At 33.1% G+C, this 22,165-nt stretch overlaps 1 protein-coding gene across 1 annotated transcript in view; it reads left to right on the plus strand.

Moving 5' to 3' along the window:
- Window positions 1-22,165, plus strand: part of ND-75 (NADH dehydrogenase (ubiquinone) 75 kDa subunit) — a 39,685-nt gene that overhangs the window by 13,805 nt on the left and 3,715 nt on the right. The window contains exons 4-17 of the mRNA XM_089240586.1: window positions 550-657; window positions 2,143-2,219; window positions 4,004-4,085; window positions 4,458-4,522; window positions 7,689-7,952; window positions 10,665-10,764; window positions 11,791-11,940; window positions 14,226-14,285; window positions 16,057-16,142; window positions 16,304-16,499; window positions 16,614-16,676; window positions 18,027-18,176; window positions 18,763-18,916; window positions 19,419-19,594. Of these exons, the coding sequence (XP_089096712.1) occupies window positions 550-657; window positions 2,143-2,219; window positions 4,004-4,085; window positions 4,458-4,522; window positions 7,689-7,952; window positions 10,665-10,764; window positions 11,791-11,940; window positions 14,226-14,285; window positions 16,057-16,142; window positions 16,304-16,499; window positions 16,614-16,676; window positions 18,027-18,176; window positions 18,763-18,916; window positions 19,419-19,594 (1,731 nt within the window). The remainder of the gene's footprint in view (window positions 1-549; window positions 658-2,142; window positions 2,220-4,003; window positions 4,086-4,457; window positions 4,523-7,688; window positions 7,953-10,664; window positions 10,765-11,790; window positions 11,941-14,225; window positions 14,286-16,056; window positions 16,143-16,303; window positions 16,500-16,613; window positions 16,677-18,026; window positions 18,177-18,762; window positions 18,917-19,418; window positions 19,595-22,165) is intronic.

Genomic DNA, 22,165 nt, shown 5'->3' on the forward strand with positions numbered 1-22,165 from the left:
TAACAAATATGTGTAAATTTTTGTATTTATAGCCATAATTAACATAATATAGTCAATAAGTCATGAAAATAACCTTCATTCATGAATTGAATAAAGATTGCAAATTCCGATAAGCCTTGTTTAAAAAATCGGGACAATTTTGTATAGAAAATTCAGAATGCCCAAAAAAATACAGTGTGTCCTGTAAAATACTACTACTTAACCATACATGCACCTCGTATACATTTTCTCTGTGGAATTTCTAATAAATCATAGTACAGATGTGTAAAATAAAAAAGTAGAATGGCTATATAAATACAGTAATGTCTCATAAAATACTGGCAATATGATCAGGCTAATTGTTTCATACATTTTACTGGTTTTCTGGTTAAGAAACACTCTCTGGCCTAGTAGATATATTACTCTCGATAGATGGTAAGAAAATATGAAGGATATTATTATCAGCTGTGATAACTGTTTTTAAATGGAAATTTCAAAAATTCTCAAAAAAATCCTGACTAAATAAATGATGATGCAACTGAAACTGAGTATCATATTCATTTTTCCTAGGCAGCTGCTATGGTGGGAGTAGAAATTCCAAGGTTTTGCTACCATGAAAGACTGTCCATTGCTGGGAATTGTAGGATGTGTCTTGTTGAAGTCGAGAAGTCTCCTAAAGTAGGCAAAATGAGACCTATTTTATTTTTTGTATGCTCAACACATTTATAAGTATAAAATTTATATGCATTTATATGTATAAAATACATATCTATTATATGCATATTATTAAAAAAAAAAAACCTATAATTCTTTAGTGTAGGTTATAGCTCGCTGCATGCTTTTTGTTTTCAAATCAAATCAAATTTATTGTTATCATATAACAGTACAAAAAAAATAGAAAAATTTACCAAGAAGTCAATCAAAAAATTACCCATTCTGGTAAATGGGTCATCTTATTGTCAGCTGTTTATCTGAGAGGTTGGGATGAAAAATAATTTTTCAAAAATGATCCATAATAAGTAATTTTTTCAAAGATATCAGATAATTAAATGTGCGCAGAAGAATCAACATTTTTGTAGAGGGAAAAAAATGCCAACTCCTTCCATTCCTTAATATTTCTTTTGTGGGGATAGAGAATAGCTGCCATAAATTTATATGCAGAGATTATACGTCACTGTGGATTATAAGATGACTTTTTTTCCCTAAAGTATAGCTAAATTTTTATGTGCAGGTATTATTTCTGACATTTGCCGCTGTGGTGGTCGAGTGGTTATAATACCGGACTCGTGATGCGAGGATCCGGGTTCGAACCCCACAGTGGTGGTCGGCTGAAGTTGGTTTTCTGTGGTTCCCAACTTCAAGGCGCAAATGCGAGCCGATCTCCCCGTTAAAAAGTCTCGCCACAGAGAGCAACAGTCCTACAACGATAAATAATCCAATCATAACACTTCACTCATAGTTAGTAAAACTGGGGGCAGATGACAGCACTACACATAACAAGCATTACACAGAAACAAAAACTTTACGTCAGGTTGCACTACACGTACACGCACATTCCCGCATGTACCGATTCGTTGGGGGGTTCCGGGGGGGGGGGGTGCATGTGTGGTGTAGCAGTAGTAAGTAGGGGCTCGGGGATCCAGGATGTTCTTAAGTCAGCCACCTCGTTGGGCAATTTGCCTGTTGTGGCGTTGTATTTGTATTTGTATTTGTATTTGTATTTCTTTAATTGCTCATTTTTTAACAATTGGTAAATTAAAATAAAAATGTAAAAAAAGAAAAGTATGTTTAAAAAAATGAAATTGTGCATTAAGCAGCATGTGCACCCAATGTATACGTTTTACTATATAATAATGGTATGATTGAAGAGATAAACAAAAAACATGAATTTCATGTCCCAGTATGAGGCATTTATCTGTCTTTGTTCAATTAAAATTGGACATGGATATTTACTAACACTAACATATTTCCTGGACAAATCATACATGTTTCTTGGGAGAATGTGAGAACCATGTTAAAAAAAATACAATCAATTACATTTTGTGGTTACTTATTTGATAAGTTCATATGTTTTTTGGTTTTTTTTTTTGCTACATTGTACAGTCAAAAGTTATTTTTGATACTGATATTTATCTAATTGTATTGTTTTCCCCCCTCTTTAAGCCGGTAGCAGCATGTGCCATGCCTGTAATGAAAGGTTGGCGAGTCAAAACTAATTCAGACATGACCAAGAAAGCCAGGTATTTTCCATGCTGATGTTTGTTCCTTACGAACCATAATCTAACTGAGCCTATGTCAATAAATCCCATAGCAATTACGCATTCCTTTTTTTAAGGTCCAGTATTATGAAATTTAATTATAATAAAATACACGTTCAACAGATAGACAATTTGGTCATCCTTTTTTTAATGCTGTATCAAAAAGTTTTTAGCTGCATTATTATTCCTGATCAATCTCAATCAGATAGACTATATTATTATTACTCTAACACCGAGCAATGGTGTCTGAAAAATCACTCAAAGGTTGAGAAATAAAATTGAAATTGTTATTGCTTATTTGCACTTGCAAAATCTGTTCATCTTTACAGGGTTCGTACGGTGCTTAAAAGCTCCTTAAAAAGTCATTAATTTTCATTTCCTTTTTAAGGGCCCTTAAAAACTCCTTAAAATCTTTCCAGCTGTTTCTAAAAAAAAGTAGACTTTCCCCGCTCTTGATTTTGTCCCCGAAAATTAGATTGTGGTAACTGCAGCTCCTTATTCAAATTATCTGCCCCTCATTGGGCTTTTCATTGTGAAACCTCGATCGTATCCTTGATCATACAACTGAAGATGGTGTAATCTAGTCCAGTGTTTCTCAACAACTGACCACGGTTTACGTTTTCAAAACAAGAAAAAGTCGCCACTGCAAGCAGCAGAAATTACTATGGTCGATCGTCATTGCATCAAATCCAGATGTTTCGTGGAAAAAAAATTCATTTCATGAATAAGAGCTAGTCCACCAAATTATGAGAGTTAATTTGTAAATTTCACCAAATAACGAGTGTTAAATCGCCAATGAACGCCAAATAACAAGTGCTAAATTGCCAATCATCGTGTTTAATGTCCTGAAATTTGCTCTCATTTTGCAACAATATCTTTCTGAGTATAACTGAAAAACAAGAAGGAAAATTGAAAAACTTAATTTTGAAGAATTTGTGTATGTGTTGATCCACTTTGAGTGAGAGATGAATAAAGAGTTGCTGCAAATATATAATTTTGTAAAAAAAACCTTTGTCAGCTGTGGATTTTTATTTCGAATAATTGGGAGAGGGGGAATGAATATCACTGTTAGAATTTTTATAATTTATGTGATGCTGTTATGAGTTATATTTTTAACCGAAACTTGAAAGTTTTAGAATACTTTGGTGACAACAGAAAAGTGTGTGTAGATTGATTATTTTATGAATTCTTATAATGCTGGGTAACAAATCAAAATTTCTGAACTACTTCTACGTCTATATTTTTGAGAAGAGGGAAAATTTGTTCGGCAAATTAAAAATACATTTGCATATGTGCCCCGCCCCCTTTTTTTGCTCTAAAACTTATAAGTTATGAAGTTTGCCATGACTCCTTAAAAATTGCTTGAAACTCCTTAAAAAGTCCTTAAAAACTCCTTAATTTTTATTTAGGAAATTTTGTATGAACCCTGCTTTAACAGTCACTTTCATGAAGGGGAGAATTTCAGACTTTGGGAATGATTTCATCATCACTAAGGGAAAAAATTATCGCTATAGAAATTATATGTGCACATGCAATATTTGTTAATAGAGAGTTCTAGATATACTAGTGCTGGATAATCATTGTTCTACTACGCATTGCTAAAATCTAAATGTGGTAAATGAAACTCTGAGAATTAATGAACATGGTTGTTAAAGCAAAAAAATTATGTGGGGATCATATTATTGTTTTTATTTACAAAGTAATGTAAGTTTCATACCAAATTGCCTTTTTCCTCTTGAAAAGCTCTTTTATTTTTACAATTATAGGGAAGGGGTGATGGAATTTTTGCTCATAAATCATCCCCTGGATTGCCCTATTTGTGACCAAGGAGGAGAATGTGATTTGCAGGTATGCTATCATTTTATGTGGTTTGTCACATGATACTACATTTAAATATGTTAAAAATATGATTAATCCTGAGCAGTTTTTGATGCTGTACTACATGCTATTTATGTGTTGGTCTTATTACTTATTATTTTGAATATTATAGTGAAAAAAAATTTGTTGTGGGAATTATATTTTTTCCCCTTTTAAATTTAGTGTTCATATATTACTTATGATTTTGATCTCATTAACATTCATAAAATTGTGAAATGAAATTTAAATTAATTTATGTTGAAATTTTTCAAAGAAAAAACCAAAGAGAAATTGGTAAGACACCTTTTTTGACTAGCTGTTTTCCAAATGTTATTTTCACTTATTTTTATTCATAACTTCCAGGATGAATCCATGGCATTTGGAAGTGATAGGAGCAGATTTCAAGATATATATTTCACAGGCAAAAGGTACAATTTTGGCACATGCCACTCATTTTTTTTACACTGTATTACATTATCTGCCACACATTATTCTGTAATAAGCAAAGCACCAGGACCAGATGATATCTATCCCAGGGTCCTCAGGAAATGTGCTAAGGAATTGTTGGGCCCAGTCGCACAGATATACAGGAGTAGTGTTGCTGAGGGTAGACCTTGATCGATAGACCTTGATTAGATAGACCTTGATTAGATAGACCTTATTCCTTAGACCTTATCGATAGACTTGAACCATCTCAACGATATTCAAGTAGAAGACATGGAAGTCCTAAATCTTCTAAGAAATGTATGTGCAAGCAGCAAAGCACCAGGACCAGATGATATCTATCCCAGGGTCCTCAGGGAATGTGCTAAGGAATTGTTGGGCCCAGTCGCACAGATATACAGGAGTAGCGTTGCTGACGGTATCGTCCCAAGAAATTGGAAACTTGCTAACGTTGTTCCGATATTTAAGAAGGGTAGTAGAGAAGCGGTGTCAAATTATTGTCCAGTGAGTTTGACGAGCTCCGTCTCAAAAATTTTGGAAATTATCATCAAAAGGCAGTTTGTGAAGTGGATAGACGAGAATAATGTATTGTCAGATAATCAGCATGGGTTTAGGAAGAAAGTCATGTGTAACTAACCTCCTTTGCTTCTATGATCACGTGACTAAGGCTTTGGGTAAGAGCAACAATGTAGATGTTGTTTACCTTTATTTCCAGAAGGCATTCGATCGGGTCCAACATGGCAAACTCTTGAAGAGTTTACACGAGATTGGAATTGGGGCAACTTACTGAATTGGATAGAATCGTGGTTAAGAGGTAGGTCACAACGAGTTATGGTGAATGGGGAATTCTCTGGTTGGACAGACATCACAAGTGGAGTTCCTCAGGGAAGTGTCCTTGGCCCTATACTTTTTTCACTTTTTATCGATAAACTCGATCAGGGTATCAATGGGATTTCTAGCAAATTCGCAGATGATGTGAAGCTAATGGGGGTAATCAGGAATGAAAGCGATAGGGAGTTGCACCAGACCAACTTAAACAGGATTGCAGCATGGGCAAATGAATGGAGCATGACGTTTAGCGTTGATAAATGCATGGTCACTCATTTTGGTTCGAACAACCCACGGTTCTCTTACGAGTTGAATGGTGTCACTATCCCGGATACAACTAGGGTCACCGATTTGGGAATTCTCATTGACGAGCGACTCAGGTTTTCTGAGAATTGTTCAACGGTGGTCAAAAAAACGAATAGAATGCTTGTGGTCTCATTTTCAAAAAGGTCTCTTCGCGTTCTCCTAAAGTCATTCTTCCGCTTTTTCGAGGCTTAGTTCGTCCTGGACTGGAGTATGCTGTAAGGTTTTGGAGACCATACCTACAGAGGGACATAGACTTGGTTGAAGGGGTACACGTGTCCTTATTGGCACACAGGGCTTGAGTTATGAAGAGAGAGACTTAATTTTTTGAATATGTTTACATTGGATGAACGCAGATGTCGAGGAGATATGATCGAAGTGTTCAAAATTTTCAATGGGATGGATAGGATAGACCATGAACTTTTAGTACACCGCCAAACGACTGCTTTTCCAAGGGGACACCAGTATCGACTGGTGAGGGACAATGCAAGGTTATGGTGTCGCAGGGAATTTTTCTCTAATAGGGTTGTTAATAAATGGAATAGCTTACCCCCGGAGGTAGTAAATTGTAACACAATTGACACGTTTAAAAAGAAATACGATAAACATGTTGGGGTAAATCGAGAAGCTATCCATTCTTAGAATAACACAACCATAAGTATTTTTTATAGGCGTTGTATAATATTTTATCATGTGTATATATTGTTTATAATTTGTGTTAATTGCATTCTTAATTGGGTTGCTGTATTTTTGAAATATATGACATCCATATTTTTATAGGCATCTTTTTATCAGCCACCTCATTGGGCATTTTGCCTGTTGTGGCGTTGTATTTGTATTTCTCTTCCTTGTTCAGTTGATCAAAGTTTGAAAACAAGTTCTTGAAACGTTTGTGAATGTTCAAGTTGGACCTGATTTCTGCATGGGCCCCACTAATTTGGGGCTTTAAATTTAAACAAAAATATTTTTGTTGAAAAACCATTTTTCCTTAGTTTAGATCTTCTAATGTCTGCTTTCCCCACCCAGGGTCGAGTCGAAAGTGGACCCTACGTTCAACATTACCTTATTGTTATATCATGAACTACTAATAAAGAATTCAAAGCCCTTAAATTAAATGTCATGCATATGTAAAATTAATGTGTAATAATTCTTATGTAGAGAAAAGCTATCTATATTTTAACAAAAGGTAGGCTTTCATGACTGGAGTTTATAGCAAATTTCATACCTTTCGGGCTGTTATGCCGTGTTCCAAACTGTAGTGGGTGAAACGTCTGCTACAAAACAGTTTTGAACACGGCATAACAGCCTGAAAGGTATGAAATTTATTATATTTTAACAGTTGCTCTGATTAGTCTGAATTAAATAATTTTGGTTTTAATAAGTTAACCAGTGTATTTTACCATGATTAAGTTAAATACTAATGCTCAAAAAAGGTAAAAATTCTGTTTTCTTATTCTTTTGTAATCTATAAGTTTTGTTGATATTTTTAATGTATTTTGTATTTCTAATTCATATTTTAATAAATATTAAATTACTTTAAATTTATATGATTTTAACAATATTACACATTGAAACTGACAGCCCTTTGCTTAAGCCGTCATAATTTTTTTTTAATGTGAGGGACAACTTATCAAGGTTTCACTGTATATGGATTAGTGTTTTTAATTTGTGAGCTGTCTGAAGTTGTTTATATTTTTTGCATGATGTTTTTATGACTTTTTTAGTTTTGCCATTTTATCTTTTTTTATTTAGTGAAAAATATCAATGGTATAAATGAGAATAATATTGTTCTCTCTCATGGGCGGAGATATGGGGGGGGCGTGGGAGGGGCATTGCCCCCCCCCCCTCCAGCGTCAAAGGTCGAGTCGACTGATCTAATGTATATATGTATATATGAATTGACATCATCATCATCGTGCCCCCCCCCCCAGACTTCCAAGTCAATCTCCGCCTATGTTCTTTCTTTGATTCAATAAGCTTATGCTGTTTTATATAAGTTATCTTTTTTCTCTCCTTCAGGGCAGTCGAAGACAAAGACATCGGTCCCCTAGTGAAGACAATTATGACAAGATGTATTCACTGCACGCGTTGCATCCGTTTTGCTAGTGAAGTTGCTGGAGTTGAAGACCTGGGCACAACGGGGCGGGGTAGTGATATGCAAGTTGGAACATATGTTGAAAAGATGCTGGCATCTGAACTGTCTGGAAACATCATTGATCTATGTCCAGTGGGAGCTCTCACATCTAAGCCCTACTCTTTCACTGCAAGACCATGGGAATTGAGGTATTATATGTGAAAAGTATTTTATGACTTATGCCAGGAGTGAACTATAAAAGTATGATAAACAGTATTTTACAAAACTTGAGAAAAAAAACTATCAATAAATCGATTGGTTACATTTGTTGAAATGTAAATGATACACTTATTGAGCATTTTTCAAGTTTTATAAAAATCCTTTTATAAAACTAAAAAAATGCAACCATAAGTGTATCGTTTACATACGCTTATAGTGTAATCCCTTTTCAGTCTAATCCCAGCATTAGAGAAGGTGAAAGGTCACTGTATATAGATAGGATATGTGATATGAAATTAAAAGGGGGAAAAAAACATGAGTTTCTGTAAAGCAATGTAAACCACTCATTAATTTTTTTTGTTTTTGTTTCATGAAGTATCTTGTTCAACCCAATAATTGGTGAAAGACATTTTGTAATAAAGCCTGACACATTTGGAAACATGAGCGAACAATTTTTTGGTTCATAAAATGCTTTCAGACATAGTTGACACTTGCAGCATAAGTAAATTGTGATGCACCATTGCGGCATAGTATTAAAATGTTCTTCTACCACCATGAAGCATCAGGTCTGCAGGTTCGATCCCAGGGATTTGCAAAGAAAAGTTCTTTTCTTATTGGACCTGAGACTACCATTGAAACCACCTTTGACCTGCCTTCTCAGTATGCTTTCACCTAGGGTGACCAGATGAGGTGCCTGCAAAATCAGGACAAATCCCAGATATTATTGTTGAAAACCGGGCCATCCATTAACAATAACCAGGATATTTTCAAAACTCTCATTTGGTGGTCATTATGGTGTAAAATTTCAAACTAACTATGTATTGCGAAAATATCACACTAATTCTACCCAGAGGCAATAAAACAAATAAAACATCAGAATGAGAGCCATGGTTGTGTCAGACGTCCCATATATATATACATGATTGAAGGGTGAGATGTGTTACATTATATACTCATAAATTACTAGGAAGGGACTTGAATACTCTTAGTCTCATATTATAACTTCTATGCTTCTACAAACAGTCTACCTTTGCTTTATGAACTTATACTAATTTGTTCCAGGAGTCTGTTCGTAAACTGAATTGTTCAAAAATCGAAATGGTTTTTTTCCCACAGGAATCAAAGTAAAATTGATTAATTCTTTCCAAGGATTCAGAATATTTTTAATGTGAACTTTTACAGCAGTGCTTTGTACTCAAATACATAATTTAAAACCGATCGAGATCATTTGATTGACACTGAAAACTTTTTCTTAGAAGATACAAACCCAACCTTAGGAGATAAGAGGCTTATATCCCTTAACAGAGCAAAGGTGAGGGGCATGTCTGGTTTGTTTAATACAGTAAAACCTTTCTTTTGAAGACATGGGTGGGACAAAAAAATTGGTCAGAAAAAAGGGGTGACCATGAATCGGGAGTTTGGAAAGCATACTTTTATTTTTCTTTTTTTAATATTTGACCGTAAAAGAGGGGTGACTGTTAATCAGGGGTTTGAAAAGCATACTTTTGTTATGAAGGGGGTAATTATATTATTTGGCCATAGAGAAGGGAGAGTGACCACATCTGAGGGATCTTCATTAAGAGAGGTTGTACTGTATTTTCTTGGTCGTGTCACATGCTAATACTGATTGACTGTTACTACTGTTTTAGTTCTTAATGTGTTTTTTTTCTGTGGGAGAGTCACTGAAGAGTGTGGAGTTTAGTATTGTGGAACAATTGCAATGACCTGAATAACATATGATGACTTATAGTATGATAGAGCACTAGTTCAGTGGCTTTTACACCCAAATATTACACATCTAAACAGGGCTACAATGGTTCAAAATTAGTTCAGCAGTTAATAAAGATATAAAATATTAACATGCCAAAAATATAACACTGAAATAATAAATTCCTAGCATAATATGTAATGTAGCTTGAAGTTAAATATTGAAAATAATTCTATTTCATTGCGCAAGCGAAAACCAGGACAAACAGGTATCCTGGAAGCCTTTTTCCAGGATAGAGCTAAACATAGCGAAAAACCAGGATAAAATATAACCTCACCAAAATTCACCTCTGTGCTCAAGACAAGAATAGATGTATTAAGTGCCCTAACCTCACCAAAATTCACCTCTGTGCTCAAGACAAGAATAGATGTATTAAGTGCCCTAACCTCACCAAAATTCACCTCTGTGCTCAAGACAAGAATAGATGTATTAAGTGACTTTCCCTAGAGAGAAAGATTTCTGATTAAACTTGGTTCGTAATCAGTAGTATGCAATTGACACAAAATTTTTGTTTATTTTTGGCATTACTGTATTCATTGTTCTTATCAATACGTTTTGTTAGTTTATTTTTGGCCAAAAGGTCGACTCAAAATTCAATTAGTAAATTATTATAAAACTTTCCCCCTCTACATTTATGTTCAAAGTTATCTAATAATCAAAAATTTTATGAAAAGTCCTTGTGAAGTTAATTTAAAATTTAAAAATACGGAAAGTAAATGTTATTGGTGTCACCCCCGCCCACAAACAGTTTTGCTATTTTATCTTATTTTTTTCATTGTACTGATAACTTTTTAATTATAAAATATTCTAATGTATGTGAAAGTGAAATATAATTCTGTGCATGTCACATTTTTTTATATATTTTGTGCATAATAGAATTATGAAAATAAATCTAGAATGTCTGTTTTTAACATCTGTATTATTCTTTCATCAGAAAAAGTGAAAGTATTGATGTTCTTGACGCACTGGGAAGTAATATTATTGTCAATCATAGAACTGGTGAAGTTCTTCGTATTGTGCCAAGGCTTAATGAAGTAAGAAAAAGTCTCTATCTCTGTTGAGATATACAATGTCATTGAACAAACATGAATAGAAGAAATAAATCATTCATTACAAATGTGATCGATTTCATTGCCTTTTTGGTTTTGATAAATAAGACAACCATAAGTATTCTTTATGGGCAATGTATAATATTTTATCATGTATATATATATATATATATATATATATGGTTTGTAATTGCATTTTTAATTTGGTTGCTGTATTTTTGAAATATGCGACATCCATATTTATTATGGGCATCTTTTTCGCAGCCACTTTGTTGGGCATTTTGCCTGTTGTGGCTTTTTTCATTTGTATTTGTAAAAAGAGTTTTTCTTGCTAAAAAAATATTTTTAATTAACTTTCCCAGCTTCTTTTCATGCAAGTATTAAAAAATGTTCGCTATTTTAATATTAATTATTATTACCATGATTGACCACAAAAAAATAAAAATCATTAAGCCACACACACTCATTTTTTAACTTATTTATGATCACAGGTCAAGGCCGAACATCTTTGGAATAAATTCAAACAAATTCTCTGTTTTCTTTCCTCTCTTCACCATTGCAACCCTAGTAACATGATTGCCTATTTTTTTTATGTTTCTTTCTGCCATATACATGTAATAGTGAAAGAGAACAGTAGAGTGAGGGTGAAAGGAGGGCTAAAAAAAACTCTCTTATCTATATTATCTATGCTTTTTTCCTTTTACGTATATATTTCTGTCCTTCCTTTTCCCAACGTGGGGTTAGGACAAGGTTGTCATATTTATTCCTGATTCAATAAATAGAGATAACCTGAATTTTCTCCTTGAAAAAACCTTGTACGTGAAGTGATTAAACTTCTTGATTTATTGCCCTATTTACATGTTAATTTTGTGCACAGTATTATTAGCTGATAAAAATATTTTATGAAAGCTTTGACATTGAACTGGAATGTAATTATTTTTGTTAAAAAGTTAAGTTTTATTTCTTTTTTTTTTATTTATTTATTTAAAAAAAATTATTTTTTCATTGAAGGAAATCAATGAGGAGTGGATTTCGGACAAAACTCGATTTGCTTATGATGGACTCAAATGTCAGAGACTAACGACACCAATGGTCAAATCTGAAACTGGAATTCTTGAACCTTGTAGTTGGGAAGTTGCTTTGAATATTGCTGCTCAAAAAGTAAAAATACATTTATAACCATTTCATTGAAAAGACTATTACATATTTTCTTTGTCAAATATAGTTTTACCACTACTGTATGTCATATAATACGAGTACTTTTCTTGTCCTTTATGTTTCAATTCTGAACCTCTTTCAATCTGTGGTACGCAAATCAAAAGTAAACAAAACCTAGCTTGCTACACAGTGAGATCCTGTGTATAAGGATACTATCTATAATTATAAACAAAAACACCTGCCTATAACGATATTTAATTTGGTCCCAGCAGAATTCTTATTTAATAGGAAATAGTGCAAATGCTCAAATTGTCTACAACAATAACCTGACAATAACAATATTTTTCTAGGCCCCTACAGTATCGCTACAAACAGGTTTACTGTATATACCAACCTATATCACATAGAGTAGTCAAATTGAATCTCATATGAAAATTATCATATTTTGATTGACTATGAATATATTTACTCTGTAGCTTTTTTTTTTTTTTTTGTCCACAGTTGAGACACCCATTTATATTCTTATTCTATATCTGATTTATCTTCCATTGTTTTATTTATGTATTATATATTTATAATGATCATGAAGGTGTATGTTAAAAAAAAGTTTTGGCTCTACAAATTATGAAAACCTAAGGGAAAAAAATGTGTTGCAGCTCTTAATGTTTCCATAAAAATAAGGATCTGTTTTAACTTTTTTTTCATAGTTTCCTCTCCAAATTTTTATTCTGAACTTATTTTGATTCAATCTTTGTGATTTATTGTTAGTGTATAAGTGATTATCATTTTAGGGGTTATCATTATACAGTATTTTCCCTTCATTTTGGAATTTATGTCAACTAAAAGTAGCATTTGTTTTTCCATCAGAACATGTAAGAAGCACAAAGTCAATATTAGAACCAATTTTCCTTAGTAAAATGAAGCAATATTTTGAAATTTATTTGTGATAATTTAGTTCCCATTTGTGCTAACCCATTTTTGACTAATGTTGCATTTGCACAATGCTTTGTTTAATTTGTTTAATTACAAACTTTCATAAATTATGAAGAAAAATATGCTAAATTAATATTCAATTTTTTCCAACTTCTCAAATAAGTTATTTAACCCTTTCCGATACAGTGTTCCCATAGTGGGCTCCGCCTGTTTACATTGTTTTATATGAGTTTTGAAAAAATGTCTGTGCTTTAAAGGGTTAAGTAACCATTTATGATATATAAAAGTGGTTGCAATTTGATCATGAACTAAAAGAATGGCCAAAAATGGGATAATGATATCATTCCCTTGTCTTGGTGTCCTTTTCATAGTTTTAATATACAGTCACATCCCCCCCCCACCCGTATTTGCGGGTGTTACATTCCAGGGGTGGCCGTGAATACGGGAAATCCGTGAATAACCGAAACCATAGGTTTTTTTTCGTATATCTCATTTATTGAACATCATGATAAGAACAGGGTGAAGCAGAATGTAAAAGAGGGTGCAGCAATTATTGGCAATGTTTTCTGAAAGAACATTGTGATTTCTGTTTGGCATTTCTTCTCTTCATATCATCAAGTATGTTGACAAGGCTTCGTCTACCAATTTTTCTACATGTTTTTCTCTTTCTCCATGTTACGTTTGTTAAGAACGTAACATGGAGAGATCTATGTCATGAAAATAATCTGCTGATTTGAACTTGCGAAGCCCTTCCGCTATGTTTCTCATGGTGAACTTGTCTTCCACTTCTTTATCTTGATCTTCTTCATCTGATACCACTTCAGTTTCAGGAGCAGTCAGCTGCATTAATTCCTCCTCAGTCAATGCCTCTGAATTGCTATTAATTAGCTGTTCGACTTCTCTTCTATATCCATATCATTGAACCCTTTTCCACCCACCTGTTTTGCTAACGTGACAATGTCTTTTATAATCTCTTCAGTTGGCTCTGTAGAACTGGTTGTGTCCTGAAGTGCACATTGTGACCAAATGTTAATCCAACCCAAGAGGTGACTGTTTCTCTCGTAAGAGCCGCCATGGCTCTAGTAATGACAGTAATGTCATTAGCAAGCCATCCTAAACATGCACCGCTCAAATTTTGTATACAAAACACATGAATAACAATTTGTGTGTGCTACCAAAAACTTTTCTCTAATAAAAGAAAAAAAACCAGTGAATACGGAAACCACGAATATATGGATACAGCGAATACAGGGGGCACACTGTATTGTATATACATCCCTTGAGTATCATTAGGCATTTTACTGTGTTTTATTTCTTGAAATTTTATAGAATCTAATAAAATTTTGCATTTCCAGATGAAAAATGTTCCACCAGAGAAAATTGCTGCTTTGGCTGGAAGTCTGGCTGACACTGAAGTAGGTGGTTTATTGATCATTACTAACTTGGTGAAATTTTTCATATTTTATGAAAATAATCTTGTTAAAAATACCTTTGTGCATAGTTACCAAATGGACATGTTTATAAAAAGAACTAAAAATTATTGCAATTCTATAATGATATGCAAGCTCTTTTTGGTGATTTTTCTATTTCATTTTGACCCCATTTTGGCAAATGGGGAAATGACCATGTTTTTTGTTGTTCTTTGAGAAAACATTCACATACATTCACACTTACTGATGCAGATTATTCCTAAACCATACATGAGGTTATTGCAACAGGTCTAAAAAATGTAATTAATGTGTGTATGCCCATATCTATCCTATAATAAAGGAGGTTGAAATCAGTCTGAACAAAAAGGATTTGTGATATGAGTAAACATCAGATGTGGTTAAATGATACCTTTTAAAAAAAAATGAGACTAAATATTGAAAAAAAATTGCTTCTTTTATTATTATCAGCACAGTTTTGCATATAAATTGAACTAAATCAGCTGAGAAACTGTGCACGATTTCTTTGCTCATCGACTTCACTCACTTCCCCATCTATATCCCATTTGTATCTTATACGTGAATTTGTACATGAAACAAATTACCGTATATTTACTCGAATATTGAATGAGGTATGATTTCAGAAATCAAAATAAGGAGAAAAACTAGATTTATTAATTCAACTCCTTATAGTTGAGGTTTTTAAGGTTATATATATATATATATATATTTATTTATTTATAAGGTTATATATAGCCTTATATTTAAGGTTTTTACAGCCATCATTTGATGAAAATTCACTATTCCAGTTCTGAGATCCTCGTCTGTTTCAGTTTGTCCTCAACACTTCCCCCACCACTAATGGTTGGCATTTACAGTTATACTATTTCTCCTGAAGATGCCAACCACTAAATTTGGGGAAATGTTGAGGACAAATTCAAGCAGATGACGGTCTTCAAACCTAAATAGCCAATTTTCATCAGCTCTTTATTTTTCTTTAATCACAGATGATAGCATACGATTTTTAGGGTGAGGTGACATAAATGCACTATAATGTGAGTCGTAGTATTATTGTATAGGAGATTTCTGAATAAATTCTAGAGGGCGCTCAGAAACGATGCTACAAATTACTGTGGGTGTTTGAGTACCCTCTGCACCCCCAGCTCTGATGCCACTGTTGGGATCCCTGTGTCTGACTGAGGGCCCTGAAACAAAAAGGGTCTTATGAATTCTGAAGAATTATGTTATCATGAATTCTAAATTTTCATTAAATTCTGTAACTTTCTTATCAATTTTCAGTTAGTTTACTCCATATCATGACTTAATTTTTTTATCGATATTGAATCTTCAAATATCCAGAACTATCATTTTCAATCAGTAAAAATTATCATCAGTTCTAAAGTTATTTCTTAAATTCTCATTTCTCATGGATTTTTTTTTCTTTTAGTGACATTTTTTGGTTAGATATTTGCTTGCTCATATAAGACGACCTAATTTCTTAAAGCAGTAAAAATTGAATAAAACCCCCATCCTATTACGTGAGTGAAAACTGTACTTTAGTTTGAATAAATAGAGGAAGGACAACATAGGTATATCTAAAATGTGATGAGAGAATGTCAGCTATATACATATTTTGAAACTGTGAAGTTCTTTATCCCTTTATTTGATTATCTGGAGATATGTTTAATGCTCATTCAATTTCAATGAAAACATTAACTTTCTTCTAATGTGTTTTTAATACTCTTATTTGCTTGTGTAGGCCCTTGTGTCTCTGAAGGACTTGATAAATCGTTTTGGTAGTGAGAATTTATACACAGAAGAAATATTTCCTCTTGATGGTTCTGGGTAAGAATTCAATTCGTGCAGAATATATTTTGATGAAGCAGGAAAATAACAATCAACCAGATCTGTTTAATATCATTGGTGGGAGGGTGTGCGTGCCGTGCATGTTTTTTTTTCATCAGATGTACTATAATTGTTTATATCATTCCCATTTACTTTTACAGTGCAGACATGAGAACAAACTATGTTCTTAATAGTACTATTAAAGGTGTCGAGGAAGCTGATTGTATCCTTCTTATTGGTACAAATCCGAGGTTTGAAGCTCCAATTCTAAATGCTCGAATTCGGAAATCTTGGATCTACAATGATGTACAAATTGGACTTGTGGCACCTAAGTTGGATTTGACGTATGACTATGAGGTATGCTAATATTTCTTTTTACAAATATAAATTCTTTTAGCGATTTGACTTTGTTGCAACTAATAGTTATGTTGTTCTTATTGTCTATTATTTTTTAATCTTTTATTTAAAAAGCATTTGGGTGACTCAACAACTGTGTTAGAAGATTTGGTTTCTGGAAGACATGAATTTTCCAAGGTTGGTGCATATTGATTGTGGAATAATTGTTTTGTTCTAAATAAATTACTCTCAGTAATTTCAAAAGGGTGATAGAAAATTCATTTTTTAAATACAGAAATGAATAAAGTGTGTTTTCATCGTGTGCATATTTTCATAGAATTGCATTCAACATAAAAATTCTTGTTCCTTACTGGAGTGTTGGACTTCTCTGTACACCATTGGCCAAATGTGCATGATAGAACATATAGTTTTACATATCCTGGAATATTTCTGCCACTCATTTTCCTGGTATAGCTGCTTTTCTTTAGATCACAATATTTTATTCTTTGCTTTATAGATTTCCCTATATTTTTAGATTTCAGTCATCTAAATTTCTCTAGCATTTTACTTTATTTGAATCTAACGTAAAGCCGGAATTACACTATAAAAGTTTGATAAAAGTTCTTTTATAAAACTTGAAAATGCCACCAATAAGCATATTAGTTACATTTGAGTGAATTCACATTTGACAATTTCATAATAATCCATTAGTTGGAGAGATAACTTTAAAGATGCCAAAGTTGACAGTAATATAGAAATAACAGAACCTCATTGAATAATGATTGTCACTTCTTTTGTCACTTGAGGATGGAAGAATAGAAATTTTCTGAACATATATTAGTGTGTGATACAAAAGGCAGCTATTATTGGTGATTCTTTCATTCAATGATAGAAAATGGTGTAATTTCATGAGCATGGGCGATTCGGTATGGAGCAAAAAATAACTTGAAAGTTCTAATATATGTTTTATAATTAATGTAAGTAAAATTTTCAAATTTCAGAAAATGTGCCAATAACTTCTTTTCTTCCGGGCTTGTTAATGTTAAATAAGGTAATGCTAAAATTCATATTTCTATAAGCCATTAATGCAAAATAATGAGAAGAGGTTATTAAAATCCATGTCATGGTTTTTTGTTCTTGATTACCTGTATTTGCTCTGGTTTTTCTCTGAATGATAAACTACATCAATTTTTTTTTTTAATCATGCGAAACAAAGATTAATTTTTTTTTCAACAAAATATTTATATATTGGTTATCTTTTTTTTATCTTTTAACTGCTAGAATCTCATTTTTAAACCATTGAAAAAAAGGACCATGTACTCTATAAGGGAAGATATTTACAATGATAGAGTTATAAAAATGTTTCACATGTTTTAGTGGTGCTGCCATGAACTTTTTGTCAGTCTTCATCATGAATAACTAAATTTATCTGTCACATTGATTTATTCACATTTTAAACTGCCTAAATCACATTTAAGTGAAGCATTACTATTTTGAATTTTTTTTTTAGTACTTATTATTGTGTTTCTTATTATCTATATGAACTAGAAATTATCAGGTGCAAAACGGCCCATGGTGATTGTTGGAAGCACAATTTTGCAAAGAACTGATGGAGCTTCATTGTATGCATTAGCTCAACAAATTGCTTTGAAGTCACAAAAGAATTCAGATTGGAAAGTACTTAATGTTCTGCATCGAGTAAGTGTGATTTCATTTTTTTCTTTGTGGATTTGTTTGATGTGTGTATTATTTACAAAAATGTGTAAAAAAACCTTGTCAAGAGTGAAAAAATACAGAATTTTTTTAAATCGGATGCATTTTCTCCATATCTAATTTGTGCAACTGGGTGTGTGTTAGAATCAATGACAAATATTCAAGTGTTAAGTTAAAATATTAATTTCTACCACTAACATAACAAGATTAATGTCAGATTCAAGTTCTTCAGTACATTGTCTTTAAAATCACATAAGTAATAATTTTTTTAGAACTTGGTGTATAAATATAAAATGGTCATGTTCTTGTATATATGAAAACAGTAAGATTTTATGTTGCATCATTTGTCACATGTTCGTTTTATGAAGAGCTGAATAAACCCAATGTTTTTATCGTGATTCTATCATCTAAAATAATTTCTAGATATAGATGCAAAAATTTTCAGTGATGTAACAAAGATCATTTCAGTTTTTCTTATCAATATTCAAAGAAAGAGAATAGAGTGAAATTTGTTTCCTCTCACATTTTCTCTGTTTTAATATTGTTGCTATTCATATTACCATTTATACAGGTGGCTAGTCAAGTTGGAGCTCTTGATGTTGGTTACAAATGTGGGGTTGAAAACCTAGTTAAATGTTCGCCAAAATTTCTTTTTCTCCTTGGAGCAGATGATGGGTCTTTATCAAGGAAAGATTTACCCAAAGATTGTTTCATAGTTTATCAAGGTAATCTCTTAAGATTATAATCTTTCATTTATAAAACTTTTGCTTCTGTGAGTTCTCAGTTGTAATAATTTCAAATGTTTCTTGATTGAAGTCAAGTTTCTCTGAGGCAAAGGACCTGTCATTATAGGAATTCATTTTCTTCTCAATGTTTGAGGACACAATCAACTTGTACCACTAATGGCCCTTTGCTCAGGGAAACTATCAAATAACAGTCGTTGAAAAAACCTTGTCAATTACGTTGAGGCTTCTGTTATTTCATGTATCAAGTTCCAATATATATTTTCTTAACTAGTAAATGCTTTGCAATTACTTTACAAGTTTGTAACATAATTTCACCAGCTTGATTCTATGTATGTTTACACACCATGTAATAGTCTGTAAAAGTCTGATATGATTTCATAAATGTCCAATGGGACAAAATGTTTAATGATTAGTTTGCAGACTATGTAATCATTAGAAAAAAAATTGTAACAGTTGCCTTTACCTTTTATTTGTATTGAAGGTCATCATGGAGATAAAGGTGCAGAAATGGCTGATGTGATATTTCCTGGAGCTGCATACACAGAAAAAACAGCAACATATGTAAATACAGAAGGAAGGACTCAACAGACACTCGCTGCAATCACTCCACCAGGTCTTGCTAAGGAAGACTGGAAAATCATTCGAGCATTCTCTGAGGTACACCTTTTTTGCTTCAGTATTTTGCTATGCCATTGTGAGACATTCATATTTTTTTAAAATATAGGAATTTTGTGCATATGGTGGGTGGTATCATGATTTACAAGATTTATTCATTCTTTAAATTTTCTATAACTGTCTTGAAAAACTTTTCTTTCAAAACAAATTTGTTCATATAAAGTAATGGAGACAATCTTCATAAAATATTGATACTCATTTAAAAATTAGGCAGCGCGGCACAATACAGTGTAGAATAAAATAATATTGCTCATAAGATGAATACAGTGCATAGTAAATCTGAAATCTCTGTCAGCTTCAACTTGATCAAAGTGTCTGAGATTTTGTGTGTTTAAAGACAAGAAAAAAAGAAAACATTTGAGCATTTCGTATTCATGATTTGATTATCTTTTCATGAGCCAAAGCATTATTTTTATCAAATATGTTTTATTTCTAACTTTGATTATTGATTTCATATCCATGCAGGGTTCGCACATCCTTACAAACTCCTTAAAAACTCCTTACTTTTCATTTCCCTCTGGAAGGGCCCTTATAACTCCTTACTTTTTGCAGCCACGCCTGAAAAAGTCTTTTTTTTTCTCTGAAGGGATGATCTTTTTTAGAATAGGCGTTCCCCATGGTGATGAATAGCATTGCCTAAAAAAATAAGGGGAAGCTTCCCCCCAATATAAAGAGGAAGAAAAGATTAAAAAAAACGCGCTCTCCCTTTATAATAGGAAATGTGAAAGCAGGGGATGGGATTGGAACATCCAATGGTTGTGCATACCTGCCAACCGTTACGATTTTGTCGTATTTAGTAAATTAATACGATTATACGCTTTTGCTTCTAAAAATGCGATTTTTTACGGAATCGCTAGTTTTGACGTGTTTTCCTGCCTAAAGGTACGTCCATAGTGCACCGCTTCCCGCTTTATTGCTTAAACCGCGGCAGTTGTAGAAGGCGAGATGATCCCACGCGATTCTAGCTGGTGGTGGTTATAGTGCACCGCTCGCGGGAGCGTCTGCCTGCATGGTCAGTTGGCATCATTGGGCTATCACGTGGGGATCTATTGTGCGTTTTTGTTGACAACAAAAAATATTTATTATAAAATTAAACATGAAAGAATGACGAATGTACATGAAATTAATAGGACTCGCCTTGAAGTTGCAATGGGTTTAGTGTAATCGCTAATTATAGTAAATTAATTAATTGATGATAAATCAGCGATTTCGCTTTTAGTGCCACAACAAATTTTCGATTAGAAAAACGAAAATTAATCGTTACAAAATTCCGTTTGATTTAGTTTTATCGTTAATTAGTTTATATTAATGATAAAACTAAATCATGATCGATAATCAACTAATAACGATAAAACTGAACTGGCCGATAATTAACTAATTAACGGCAAAATCCGTTGGATTCCGTTTTATCGTTAATTAGTTTATTAACGATAAAACGAAATCCAACGGTATTTTGATTAATTAACGATATCGTTTTCATTACGTCAACTAATTAACGATTAGTATTAACAATAATTAGGCGTCATAAAAACTCCGTTGGATTTAGTATGATAATTAATGATCCTTAATTAATTAACGATTTCGCTTATTATGTCATAAAAAATTAACAATTAGTATTAATAATTAATCGTCACAAAAACTCCGATTGGATTCACTATAATTGGTAATTTTCTTTAATTACTTAATCATTAACGATTTCGCTTTTATTATGTCATAATTAATCAACGATTAGTAATAACGATAATTGATCGTTACAAAAACTCCGTCGATTTACTATTCCATTATAAAACGAACACTTAGAGGAAAGTATCCGTTCAAAACTGCAAGCGGTGAGCCGGTCAAGCGAGAAAAAGAAATAATAATTCATTCTGGTTAAAGCGGGTAAAAGCAGTTTGAGCCGGTATAAGCAGGTAGGCGGGCGCACTATGGCCGCCCCAATGAGTTTTCACGATCTTTTTTCAGCCGCGATAAAGCGAGTAGCGAGAAGCGGTTCACTATGGACGTACCCTATGTCGCAAACTGGTCAGCGTTGGAAATCGATGGTCCGTAGAACGACATCACTCCGCTGAACCAGTAGCCGAAAATTCCCCCATGCCCAGTGGTGAGAAAGTTTTTACTTATGTGGCGAAACGATGTCTCGAACCTCCTATATTACGCAGTATACTGAGTGCAGACCTCGCAGCTTTCCTATTTATCCTACTATTTTCCTACATTCGCCGCAATCGTCTTCTTTTTTACCACAATTCTCTCCTACTGTTCCTATTTTATCCCTCCTTCCTATTTGCTTACAGCCAATATCTCACTACGAAAATTCCGAGAAACTGCAAAATGTCACTGCTTTCCGCAGTTTTTTGACGTGTTTTATTCACATTACAACTCGCTACTGAAAAAGAAAGGAAAAAAAATTTCGAGTAAGGGACGACGACAAGCGTATCTTTTCGCCGCCGCGCCTTAAAATGCTAAAAACTGAAGTCCAATGGGGAAAGCGAATCTGTTTCGCAGATTGGTTGCCGTAAATAAAAAGGCAAAAAAAAAAAAAAAAAAAAGAAGAGG

The sequence above is a fragment of the Pholcus phalangioides genome, unplaced genomic scaffold, assembly GCF_987345545.1.
Source record: "Pholcus phalangioides strain wild (caught in Gottingen) unplaced genomic scaffold, Ppha-v1.0 ptg000013l_1, whole genome shotgun sequence".
Taxonomy (NCBI): Eukaryota; Metazoa; Arthropoda; class Arachnida; order Araneae; family Pholcidae; genus Pholcus; species Pholcus phalangioides.